Source organism: Cyrtonyx montezumae, unplaced genomic scaffold (assembly GCF_038088225.1).
Source record: "Cyrtonyx montezumae isolate F1298 unplaced genomic scaffold, pur_monq_1.0 scaffold_0, whole genome shotgun sequence".
NCBI classification, from domain to species: Eukaryota; Metazoa; Chordata; class Aves; order Galliformes; family Odontophoridae; genus Cyrtonyx; species Cyrtonyx montezumae.
Window position 1 is genome coordinate 15,852,429 of NW_027071824.1, and position 13,525 is coordinate 15,865,953.

General features: G+C 32.4%; 2 protein-coding genes across 2 annotated transcripts in view; one reads left to right on the forward strand and one right to left on the reverse strand.

Annotated features, from left to right (window-relative positions):
- Positions 1-13,525, forward strand: part of KCNK5 (potassium two pore domain channel subfamily K member 5) — a 369,979-nt gene that overhangs the window by 266,419 nt on the left and 90,035 nt on the right. The window lies entirely within an intron of this gene.
- DNAH8 (dynein axonemal heavy chain 8) overlaps positions 1-13,525 on the reverse strand; it is a 99,581-nt gene that overhangs the window by 78,979 nt on the left and 7,077 nt on the right. Inside the window, exons 8-21 of the mRNA XM_065735732.1 lie at positions 12,953-13,099; positions 11,826-12,023; positions 11,620-11,696; positions 11,079-11,178; positions 10,217-10,336; positions 9,239-9,374; positions 8,826-9,013; positions 8,067-8,147; positions 6,769-6,885; positions 5,642-5,761; positions 4,735-4,876; positions 3,534-3,643; positions 3,010-3,116; positions 1,592-1,667 (exon numbers count right to left, since the gene is read on the reverse strand). Coding sequence (XP_065591804.1) covers positions 1,592-1,667; positions 3,010-3,116; positions 3,534-3,643; positions 4,735-4,876; positions 5,642-5,761; positions 6,769-6,885; positions 8,067-8,147; positions 8,826-9,013; positions 9,239-9,374; positions 10,217-10,336; positions 11,079-11,178; positions 11,620-11,696; positions 11,826-12,023; positions 12,953-13,099 — 1,719 coding nt within the window. The remainder of the gene's footprint in view (positions 1-1,591; positions 1,668-3,009; positions 3,117-3,533; positions 3,644-4,734; positions 4,877-5,641; positions 5,762-6,768; positions 6,886-8,066; positions 8,148-8,825; positions 9,014-9,238; positions 9,375-10,216; positions 10,337-11,078; positions 11,179-11,619; positions 11,697-11,825; positions 12,024-12,952; positions 13,100-13,525) is intronic.

Genomic DNA, 13,525 nt, shown 5'->3' on the forward strand with positions numbered 1-13,525 from the left:
CTTTTCTGAAAAGAATTCTACATAGGATAAGCTTGGGAAAAGGTACACATCAGGTCCTCCAGAATGCTGAGTAGGAGGATGAATCTAACAGAGTAATCCAGGAAAGAACAGAAAACCAAAAAGCATTTTTAAAAAAGCTTTAGAACAAACATCAATCATGGGATACTCTCAGTCCTCAAATGTAGTCCTTAGAACATTATCTTATAGCTTTCAAGTGTAAGCCATTATTCGGAAATGATGAAATTGTCCCACAGGAGGATTAAGAACATGTGTATAAACTGCAAAAAGAGACTGTAATGTTTTACAAATCAATTTAACAGACTGAGAAGTTGTATGCATTAGAACAACGGACTTGCAAAATCCCATTTGTTAAAATAAAGTGGTACTTTACTCAGCATTACTTAACTGCTGCTCTGGGTCAGCCAAGAACTTCATAGAATCACAAAATAGGCTGGGTTGAAAAGGACCTCAAAGATCAGCTAGTTTCAACCCCCCTGCTGCGGGCAGGGTTGCCAACCAGTAGACCAGGCTGCCCATCCAACCTGGCCTTGAATGCCTCCAGCCTCGAAAGAAAAATACGTACATTTCCCTTTGCAGTGGACAGAGCTTGGGATATTACACTTAGACAAATACTGACAAGGTAAAAATCTGACAGCTTCACAAACTGTGTGTACCATGTGTACACACATGTGCAGTACAACAAAATGTCTGTACAAACATATCTTCAATGTCAAAGGAATATTGTCGTAGAACAGAACATTTCTTCCATTATCATGTCAAAGTGTAAAACTTTTTTTTATGAAACAGTTGGACAGTGTTAAGCTATCTTCTCACGTGTAAAATAAAATGCCATACATATTGCTGACACAAAGTTATCCTACTCTACAACAGAAAAGCGAGTCCATCTATTCTTTCTTTTTAACCTGTCTGCCTTCTTGCCCTCTGCACACAGAAATCCACAGCTCATTTCTTGCTTTTGAGTTATCTCCTTTCTGTGGAGTTCTCTTTCTAGTCATCTTAACTCCTACTGAGATGATTAAAGCCAAACTGAGGAAAAATAACATCCATTGTTTTTATTCAACAATGGATTTAAATCACGAGAGGGACAAAACAGTTAGAAAACCAAATATGCAAAATCTATTGAAACACAGCCACTATAAGAAGAGTAGTAATTATTCTCCAAAGGTCATTAATGAACAATGCAGTATAATTGATGAAGTATACCTGAACAATAAAAGGCCAGATTTTACAAGTACCAAAAATCCCATTTGTTAAAATAAAGTGGTACTTTACTCAGCATTACTTAACTGCTGCTCTGGGTCAGCCAAGAACTTCATAGAGTCACAAAATGGGCTGAGTTGAAAAGGACCTCAAAGATCAGCTAGTTTAACCCACCCCCCACCCCCCCCTTTAAGACAAAAATCAGAAATACTGTGACTGTGAACACATCTGTTCTATACTGTCAGTGAACTGAAGTTCTTTTTCTGAATTGGTGCTGGTTCTGTAGAAGTGTACCTTCATCCTGTGCTCATGCAAATGCGCAGGCATCATAAGATAACATACTTTACCTTACCAAAATGACACATCTTACCACATTAGGTATAGCAAGGTGCACTTCTGCTTTTATAAAAGGAACATTCTCTTCAGATTTGCTTGGTAATGCTGGTCTTCTAAATGTAGTTTTCCTGGAAATAAATTTGAAACATGTTATATACATCCTTTACTATGAAACATACTGAAATTATCTTAGAAACGTCAGCTGAGCTACTTTTTCCTGTGGAAACCTTCATGGAGAGTTTTTACACTGTTAGGGTATTAGCTATTTGACATGTTTTATGTTTTAAGGATAAAGAAAATAGCCACAAGTCCATCATTCAGAAAAACGTTACTTTAGATATAGACATTGTTTTCTGAACGTTTTATCCAGAATATTTTCTAATTCTGGATTTCAATCTCTCAATTTAAGAATGATGGAGATTTGGCAGTGTTTTGAGTAGGGCATAAAAAGGTTTCACTGACTGTTTCATTCAACAACCTACAGCAGTAAGAGTTGCCTCATGGAAGTTTAGATAAATACAAAACTGTACAGTTTCAAAGATATAAGCTAGTACAAAATGCCAAATGCATAACCTGAAGCCCTTCAAAATTAAAATTAAAGAAATTGCAAAGAACAATTTATGATTGCTACCCCATGACAGTGTCGAAGAAGGAAGCCTTCAACAATATGATGGTGTAGCTAAATACAAAGATTAAAAATAAAGAAAAAAAGAAATAGAAACTTCAACATGTAATAATGATAAAATACAGTCAAAGTTACCTACTTAAAATAAACTATCTCAATAGAAGTCTAAATAGGCTAGCTCTTCAATAGACAACATATTTGTGGAAGAAATTATGTCTATAAAGTATATGTTTCATCCACCACAGAGAACTATATAGAAATAATGCTACAAAGAATGATATAACTAAACAAATAGAAGGAAAAAAAAACCAAACAGTACAACTGCATAGATCTTTTCAGTCATAAAGAATTCATAATGCGTGCACTAATGATTTTCAGCCTATTGAAAACAATCCTGAGTGAACAGACATGCTTGCACAAATAATCTGACTAAAATGAACAGATGGTCACACTGCCACGTATGTCTTAGAAAGTTCACTTAAGTTCTTGTTATTCACATTGGAAAATGAATTGTATAACATTTTGCGAGCAATTCCAAGGAAAATATAGGAGAATAAATTAAAGGAGTGCAGGCCAAGGGGAAATAAAAGCATATAACATACGTAGCTATACAGCTAACAACCTAACACATAAAGGTCTGGGCCTAGAGCATGACTGCTGCAAAAATTGACAGCTCTCCTGGTTCTTCCTATCTGCAAAAGGTCAGGAACTGTTTGGCTGATGACTGATGACACAGGCACTCAGTGTGAATATATATGTACAGTTATACATAAAAATAATATATGTTTTTCTACTGCTACAGAAGAAATCTTGCATTTGCAACTTACTTTGAAACTAATATTCTTTTCTTAAGACTATCCAACGATAGTCGAGTGGCTTTCTGGAGACTATCTAGCAGCTGATGACTGAAATAGGCAGTTATCTCTTCACATTTCTGTAATGAGTAAGACATACATTATTTAATATTGTATTCAGACAGGAAGATGAAGATTATTTCAAAATATATTGGTCGAACATAATAGTTCTAGGCTGAAGGAATTTATTTTGTAAGCTACAGGAGAAACACAAGGGGAAACGTTAAGTGGGAAACCACCTTGTGAGTGAAATAAATAAGTAAAAACTGCATTAAAAAAGGTATATATACAAGGGTGGCTCTGACAGTAATGCCTCCTATGTTATCATGCTTGGCCACAAAGTCAGAGACAGATGCTGGATGTATGGCAGTAGAGGTTGCATCTTTCCACCAATTTCAATTCAGGACTTACTGATATACAGTTTGTCCTCAAGATACTCAATTATACTAATTTGTTCAGACTTAGAAATAAATAAATCTCCTCTTATCACAAAATACCTCTTTAAACTCATCTTCTTTATCTTTGCCCTTGGTATTATCATCATGAAGAGCTGCAGTATCTTCTCTCTCATCTTCAATACCTTCAAATACTATATGTTTTCCTTTTCCTGTAAAATAAATATATATAAATACATCTTTTTGTTAACTGAAATATGTGTTCTGCTTTGAAGCACGCTGTCCCCCCCAACCTCTTCATAGAAAAAATAATATTGCTATTAATTTTAGTAGCAACTGATCCAGCTAAGTGAAAGCATTTCATATTATTTTGAAGGAACTTGGTTAAGAGGCCAGGTATTAAGCTTCAGGCTAACCAATACATGGTACAAATGTGTGCAAAGATAGGTAGGAGGATGTGAATATATCAGGTGAGTGAGGCCAAAAATCAATATAAACTATTTAACAAGCTACAGAGAAGCATTTTTTCTTCAGGTTTTTCATCCTGGTTGCGTGATATATAACTATCCAGAGTGTTAACCCTGACCACACTTCTATATCTGAAGGAAACCAAATCCAGAAGGAAAAAATCCTGGATAAGAAAAGGAGGTCTCTTTGATTAAACTTCAAAATAAATATTCTTGTTGAAAAGAAACTACAAATACAATACTATGGGACCTCTCAAAATCTTTGCAACACACTGCAAAGCAGTGGGGACCAGATACACTGATCAGTGGTGAGCCTTGTACAAGCAGCTGACCGCACTAAATTGGCCAAAATGCACTAAAAGTCTGCACTAAAAGTCTGCTCTTGCATAGGGTGCAGTAATATTTATGATAAAATACCACTGTGACAGAAAAATTGCTAAGAGATAGACAGTACTGATGACAGTACTGATGCAGCTGAAAAGAACACTCTATCTCAATGTAATAAAATAAAAAGTTGGAAAAAGATAGAAAAAAATGTGGAAAAAAAAGAACTAGAAGAAAGGGGATCATAATGTTCATTGCCTAGAACAGTATCCTGGTATTCCAAATAAGAGAGTTTAATTCTAGAAACTCCACCAATAATGAATTCCATGTGTATTTAATACACTAGCAATTTAACTTCAGAGTCACTTATGACTGCAGAAGGGTGACATAGATGGAACCACAGCAGGAAGAATGTATCTCAAGAAAATTATCTAAAACAATTCAATTTTGATATGAACTAGTTAAAGCTACAGAAAAAAAATTAAATTATTTAAACAATCATAATTACCTACCTTGTAATGCCTGCTCTTTTGAGGCTTTTTTAGAATGTTTAATTTCATAATTATATTCAAACACAGATATTAGTTCATGAACGGCATCTTCAATATTCATACTTTTGTGGTTCAATAAGTCAGCACATTCTTTATTATGTATCTGTTAAGCAAGAATAACAAAAAATTAGCTTAGTACCACTGATGATCTTCTCATCGTTCCCTTTCATGGAGAACCAAACAATTTCCTGAACATTGTATCCATCAGACAAAAACTACATGAAGGCAAGAATTCATTTCAATGAAAAAACAACACTTCCAGAAGAAGACAGGAAACTAAAACCAAAATCTTTACTGTATTTGTAAAATTTTTAATTATATTTTAATGATTTTTTTCAAAAATTAAAAATGCAATGCCATTTTTAAAGGCTGGAAGAAAACACTGAGTACTGAAAGAAGGTCAAAATCTGAATCTGGTGTAATTCAAATAAACCCTTTCAACTATTCTTTATGATTTTATTTACCTGCATTCAGTTAAAAAAAAATACCTCATTTGAAATGAAGGAAACTTTTAAATTCTCAAGTGTACTTTTTGGAAAGCATTTTTTAAACCTTCTCAAAAACAAACAAAAAGAAAATTGAAAATTATAGAAGTCCATATATATATTTAAGTATCTCTATAAAAAAATCTATATAAGGTAGTTAAATAAATAAAGTTACTCATGTAATAAAATTATATGTGCAATACTACAGTGTAGGTACCTCAAATACCTAAGTATCAATTTATACTCCTAAAATATTTAACAAAATACAATGTTTTGAATTTCTGCTGGGAAAATAATTATTTTCTAGATTTATAGTAATTTACTAAGGCATTGTTTCTAACACAATCAAGAATTCTTGTTCAAATATGTAAAGCTGTACATACCTCATTAGAGGCCAACATATCATTTACTTTGATAGGGCCATCTACTGGTAAGACAACTAAAAGTGTAGTTGATATTTCTTTTAATATTAAGTCAATCCGTACATCACATAAATCGTTTACCTAGAAGGAAAAGATCATATTAGTACCATACATCTATGTGTAAAACAGAAACTATTCCTCTAGGGAGTTCTAACAGATAATATTGCAATACATTATTTTGCAGAGATTCCTTCTCTCTACCATTTAAAAATTAAGAAAATCTGAGAAACTGAATCATAACAGGAAAAAAAAACCCAAAAAAACACAAAACTATAGTAAAAGCACAAAATTTAAAGATCTTAAGACAAAACTAACAGATTGAAAAAAGAAGAAGCAAAACAATGCCTCCTCAGTTATGGCAGCTTATGGGATATTTACAATGGCAAAATATAATCCATTTTTTTCTGTATGATTTTTTTTTAACATGAATTATCTTTTATTATTATAGGGGAAATTCAGGGAGACAAGTAGCCAATAAAAATATTCAGCTCTGAATTATATTCAGAATATAAAAATATTCTACTACAGACAAACTGAAATACAATCAATGAAAGTTTAAATATAATACTGGAAATAATAACCAGATTGGTAAGTGCGCATATATTTACATTTTGTGCAGTATGATACAACAATTTTTATTATTATTACTCTGCACAGTTTGGTTTTCACTTGTTAAAAACAAGATCTTCTAATTCATAAGCACCTGTCTATGAACACTGAGAATGTTTCATGTTGGAAAACTGAAATATATGAATGCTGGAGAAATTGAAATCTAATGATTTGAACAAGTACTCAAAAAATAACAAGCCTAAAATCAGAGTGACAGTCACAGAATTTGAAGTCAACAGGTGGAAATACATTGTACTGAAAGAACAGAAGCAAAGATCATGCATATGAGGGTAATTACTGGAGGGAATCACTGAGTTAATCATTTTTCAAAAAAAAAAAAAACAACACAAAACACTTTTAGAAACAAAAATTACATATTTCAAGTGTTAAGCCTATATTAATATACAATATGAAGAGCAGTCAACTTGGGATATTTTCTCTAAAACAGAATTTCAATCAGGCAGTGATCAAAAGAGTACCTTTTTCAGAAACTGTTTAAACATACACAGAACTTCATCAGCTTCTTGAAAGAAACTATCCAGTGTCACTGATGACCAAGTCAACATAGTAAGTCCTTGCCTCAACACAGTTTCCATCTAAGCACAAAAAGCAAATGTAATGGATTTTTTTAAATAAGAAATATAAAACAAATGCCATTATTATTAGAAGTTCTAACATCCCTGATGAGATAATGAGCTGTGTAAGTTTTGTAGAGAAGCTTACAAATTTTCAAGGAAAATACCAGAAATTTATGCAACACTGTGGGAGAGAGAACGTCCACAACTGTTAAATGTACATGGCCAGCAAAGATCTTCCTTTTTCTTTTTTTTTTTTTTTTACTTCTGGACAGCATCTCTGAGTGGAAGTCACTAGTTCTAAAAAAAATAAAAATCTGTAATTTTCTGGATCCTCCTTAGAGGGCACTGCCCAAATGCCTCTTGAGCACTGAAGGACATAAGGCATGAATCACCACTCTAGGAAGCTATTCCAGAGTTTGACCATGCTCCTGGTAAGCACAAGTCTCCTAATGTTCAGTCTGAATCTCTCTTGGAGAAGCTTTGTGCCACTGCCATGCACTTCAACCTCCTTTTCTCCAAACTAAACAAAGTAAGCATCTTCAGTTTAATCTCTTCAGACATCGCTTCCAGTGATTTTACCAGCTTTGCTTTCCTTCACTTTCATGTATCTTAATATCCTTCTTATATCATGGAGCCCGGAACTTCACACAGTATTCAAGGTTAGGTCACACAAACATTGAATACAGCAGGAAAATTATCTCTTTTGACCATCTGGCTACATGCTTAACGCATCCCAAAATGCAGTTTGTCCTCCTGGTCACCAGGACACACTGCTGGCTTATGCTGAGACAGCTGTCAATCTTTTTATTATATGCTCTATGATAATTAAAAACAAAACAAAAACAAACAAAAACACTACACACATTTCTTTTCCTTACCATTTCCCTAACTGAATGTAGAATGTACCTCTATGTCAAAGACAGAAACTTGCATAGATAAATACACCCACAAAGTCTGTAATCTTTGTTCTAGTTGGATTATGTCTCAAAGATATTCTGATTATTCTACTTTAATACACATTATTTCAGTATTACTGTCTGAGGGAATTTTTGTCTGAGCAAATTTTTGGTCTTGAAGGTTTTAGGAAAACCGTAAGTACACAACTTATAGATCAATCTAAATATTTTTAATTTGTAACCTGTTGTTATGTTACTCTAAATTCTTCTGAAGTGTCCTGAAGTGCATTTTGTGATACCAACCTTTTGCATTTTTGGTGCCATTATATTTACAAAAACGGTTCGCATATCTTGACATAAATCTTCATAATATTGGAGAAGATTCTGTAAATTATTAAAAAAAAAAGAGAACACAAAACTCAAAATCTCATATGGTATATCTAATCCCCAAGATACAAACTTACTGACAAGTCTGTGGGATAAATACTGAAAAAGATAGCAGACACTTGACTTCTCTCACAGGTAGTCTGTAGCTCATCTTATCTTCCAAACACAGTATTTGAATATTCAATTCTGTTGGACTGCTTTTTACTGATTTTTAAAGAGTGAATGCATTTTGGATAGCTTTGATTGCTTCATCACCAGAATATATGTAACACAACACAGGGTACAAGAAACATCAAACAGCACACAGCAGTTAGTGCAGGTTTTTAAAATGAGATCTTCTATGTCCACCTGCACATTCCACTGACTTACTTCAGTTTTCACATTCATCTCTGCAGACAAGTTTTTGTTATTGTTGATATTGTTTGATTTTGGAGGTTTTTTGTTTGTTTTACAAGCACTCAAGAATAAGTCATTTCCAACATTCTTGTCTAAATCTGTACATTCCTAAACACTATTGATGATCTAAGGAAAAACTACAACTCTTGATCTGATTCATTTTAATCTAAGTAAATCTCACTTTTACCAAAGGATCAAAGTAATAAGGATCAAAATGATTAACCTTAGAAAAATTGATTTTTTCTTCTCCAAAGTAAAAATAGCAATTTTTAAATTTACCTCTAAACGTAACTTGTTTGACTTCAGGATATTTTCTATTTTTGCTATATTTTTGGCTTGCTCTGGTACTTCCAAACCCAACTTTATCATGCATTTGGTCTCTTGAATAATCTCTGGAATCTGGGGATCAAAATTGACCAGGAACTTTCCAGTTTGAGGATGACGTACAAGCACTGTGGCTTGTAAGGCTGCAAAGATATTTTCATATCAGTTTTGAAGACAAAAAAATTGTTTCCTTCTGGATCAAAATAATAGTCAAGAATACTAATTTGCATTACTGGACTAGTATATTGCTTCATTATTAATTTACATATTTTAAGGGTGAATGAGACTAAAAAATTATCTAAATTGATTTGCATTATCTAGCATTCAATAACAATTAAAAAAAGCCAATTATAATTTCAGTTACTTACGATATCGTAATTCTGAAATCTCCTTCATCCATGCAGTATGATAGACTACCTCAAATTTCACCAAGACATAGGCAATTCTGTTGTATAACTGAACAACTGCTTTACCTTCCGGACTTGTCAAGATATTTGAATTTTTCTATTAAAACACAGAACATTCAAAATTAAAATTATATCAAAAGAAATGCATCCTATTTGAGGATTTTTTTTTTCAATTTAAATACTGACTACACCTCATTCAAGCTATTACAAATGATAATTACAGTGTTCTTAAAAATTTTACATCTAACTCAATTTTACAGGACATTGAAGTCAATATGAACTAATAAAATGAATAGTAAATATATGTTATATGAAAGAGTTACACATCTGGAATTTCCAGTGAAATGGATGCTCAGTTAAACTCAAAACTGAATGGTAACAAACAAAAAAAATAAATCACTTAAAAAAATTTCTCTATTAATCAATTTTCCTTTATCATTTTTTTTACTCATTAAAATATCTTACATCTGATGAGATGCTTAGTTTTTCTTTGTTTGTTTTTTACTTTGGAATATATTTAGGCAATTGTTGTATTACGCGTGGTTGAGGCAATCCTTGTTCTTATATGAAGGAAACAAGAAAAACCCCTTCTCATAGAATATAACAGTAGAAGACCCTAGAAAACTTGTAGAAGAATCTTTCAAATGTTTCATGAAATATAGCAGATCTTAGCATAGGAAGATGCTGACTACTCCAATAGAGGACACCAAAAAATCGTCTAGGATCTACAAATCTGTTCATATTTCCAGCCTGGAGTGCTAGTCAAGAGGTAAGTCAAACAAACACTATAGCTTGGATTCACAACAACAATAAATTTTTAATAGCAATCACATACGTATCTGGGAAGTCACTACATTATAACCAGAAACAATATGGTCCTTCTATCGAAGGAAGGTCACTTCTAAAAATAATATTTGTTTTTTCTTCACGTCAACTTACATGGAAATAGTTAATTGGCTCATTTATCCTCCTGAAGAGCTGTCTCACCCACAGTATCTTTCCTGAAACAGGTGGCACGTTTCGAGGAAGAGGGGGGTCATCTTTCTGAGTTTGGTAAGTCTGCAATATCATTATATAAATGAATTAAAAAAGAAAAAAATACTTTTTGAAATGTTAAACTGTTTTTCTCCAGCATCACAGTTTTTCTCTCAAGTCAAACAAATTAAATTTGTATGAAGTGACATGATAGCCTACCAAGAAATTTTACTGGTTTAGAACATGATACTTGAATAGAAAGGGAATATGGACATTGAGTTCAGATACAAGTGTTGCCTTTGCAGAAACATAAAATGATGATGCAGGAAATCTCCAAATGTTAAAATCAAATGATATGAACAGTCTCCAGAAGTTAATTCACAATTATTCTATAGTGATGATAGACTAAGTAAGCAATGCAAAATTACAAAAATATGATTTACCCGCATTCTGTAACTAGTTATAATATTGTAACATCAGATAATGCACATAGATAAATGAGAATCAACTTAAGAGGCCTCATAAAATAACAAAACAAAATTCATGTTCACCGATGTACACTTGTCAGTAAGTATTATATACTTCTTATTTAATTGCTGATGTAATAAAAGCAAAGATTCTGCTTCAAAATTAGAATCTAAGATATTTTTGCCCAGAAGAGCAAAGTGTATGACATATTTTCATATGTACTCAGGCCTCTTTTCTGTAATAGAAAAAAAATAAGTACTGAAAGTCAGTTATGAAACAGAAAGAACAAATACAAGTTATGTATATTAAAGTATTTGTTCTTTAAATGTTTGAAATCTGCTGCAATGAAATAAAGTACCTTTTTAATAGCTTCAAGTTCTGCTACATAACGTTGAAAAATACAAGCAACTGTATGTATTGTTTCTTCTTCAAGGCATGGCAATCTCAGGTTCTGAAATCTGTATTAAAATCAAGTATCTAAAATTATATTTAGAAAACATTTTTTATTCCCATTTTCTAATACATAAATATTAAGTGAAATGAAAGAAACACAGATCTAGGAGATGCTTCTCAATCTGTCTAATTTTTGGTTGTCTTGGAAAAGTTCTAACAATGTGAAAAGTTCTGCTCCATCTTTATGTACTTTTTTCTTTGTTTTGTTTCATTAACTTGTACATGCAAAACATATTGTAATAAAAGGAAGAAACAGAAGAATATAGTGATTTGTTTTAGAAAGCTAAAATACAACTTTCTTGTAATGGCTGCGTGATTTATAATACCAGTCATGACAAAAAAAAAAAAATTAGATCCTTTGTTACAAAATTAATCATGCTATTTAAATCGTATTAATCAGTAATTTCACATCACTTTAAAATATTTTAAAACATACTTGCCAATACCTTTGAAGTAACTGGAGTGCATCTTGTGAAGACAAAATTCTTCCAAAACAAGTATGCATAAATGTTTGTATCTGTACCTAAGAGACATATAATTTAGTACTGTTTTTCTAGTCATACTGTAATATTTTGATGTCTGACAATTACTTAATGTAGTACTACTCAGTAAGTAGTGATGAGATTAAGTTATAAATTACAATCCTATTTACCTCTAAACCTTCAATTCTTGTCATGAAGTCCACAAAATCCACATCAAATTCCGTTTCCCTTAGGTCCAGGATGTCATATTGTTTCTTTAGAACACTTCGGTAGATATTTTGGAATTTTATTGCCATAATATCTATGCCTTCAATGGAAGACATACTCAGTGCATGAAAAGTTTGTACTACATTTATCATCTCTGCAATCTGAAATACAAATGTTATTATCATGCAACATGATAAATACTTTACTTCCTCTATAAATAAAAATCTGAGGAAAATTATCTAAACAACAGCTAGTCCTCCCAAATTAACTAGTGGATTCAGACACACTTTGCTTCTGAGCTTCTAAGAAAAATATCTTCAACTCAGCATATTTAAATCCATTTTCAACATCAGTTATCACCGTAACTCAAAATAATGCAAAACCATCTTCATTTTTCTTGTTGGGAAAGGCTTGTTTGTATGTTTTCCATATTTGACTGTAGGGTCATACAGAAAAAGAGTTCAAACATGACATATACAAAGTGATTATATGAAGAGGTTTCACCGTATAGAATAAAACCATGTAGATTGGAATGTACATACTGTATGATAAGGAAAAACAATTAATAACATAATTCCTACCTTTTGATAATTACCCCACTACTCTCTTATTACTTGTCTCATTTCATTCTGCATCTAGAAACACCTATCATCTGTCCCATGCAAACCCCACGGATGAAAATTAGCAAGCAAAATGCTAAGGCTACAGCAAGTAGAAGAATCATCTGAAGAATTGTGCTCAGCATCAAAAGGACTTATTAATGACTTTAGATCACTATTCACATAATAAAAGTCTGGTATTTTTTACATTATTCCAAACCTCCAAAAGTAGTGATGTACATCTAGATTAATGGAGATAATTCACCTAGATAACACAGAAAAACTAACAAATTCAGTAGAACATTGCAAGGTAATTGTCTAAAATATTTAGATTACTTACTCTGTGAAAGCATCAAACTCCGTTCACAAAGAAAGTTAAAAAACTCTTTCACACTTTTATTAAGACCATGTAAAGTTAGATTTGCCTTGTCAACTGTTCTCTGGAGAAGTTCTACTTCAGAACTGACAGTAAAAATATACAACTTACTCACCTTTTCTAATCTCCTACGAAAAGCCTCAGATTTCCCAAAAATATACATTTCAGATACTTCAAATGATTTTTCTCCTAAATTTTCCAAAATCTCTTGCTTTGCTTCATGAAAACATCTCTGATACTCTTTCAATAGGAAAATGCAGTCCTAAAAGGGAAAGAAATAAATGTCATATCATTAAGCTACACTCATACATAAGAGATAAGAGAATCAAAATCCACTGTTATTCCAAAGTGGTGAATTAGCACTGAGTCTAGTTTCAGCCAACAGACAGTAATGGCTTATGTACTATAGTTCTATTTTTGTATTCGTAGCAAGTATTTCCAGTATATAACTGTACAGCTATACAGTCCAGTGAAAGACAACACTGGGAAACAAGTCATCAAAAACACAACAGGAAAGCTTTAGATTATGTGAAAAATGAAGAGTGGTTTAGAGGACAGCAATATTAATTTAATGCACTGCTAGTTAGTAATGGAGTAACGCAACAAGAACTAAAAGCAAATTTAAAAAACACAATTCTCCTACTCCTTTCTAAGCTCAATTTCTCCTGTTTTACTCACTCTCCATCAA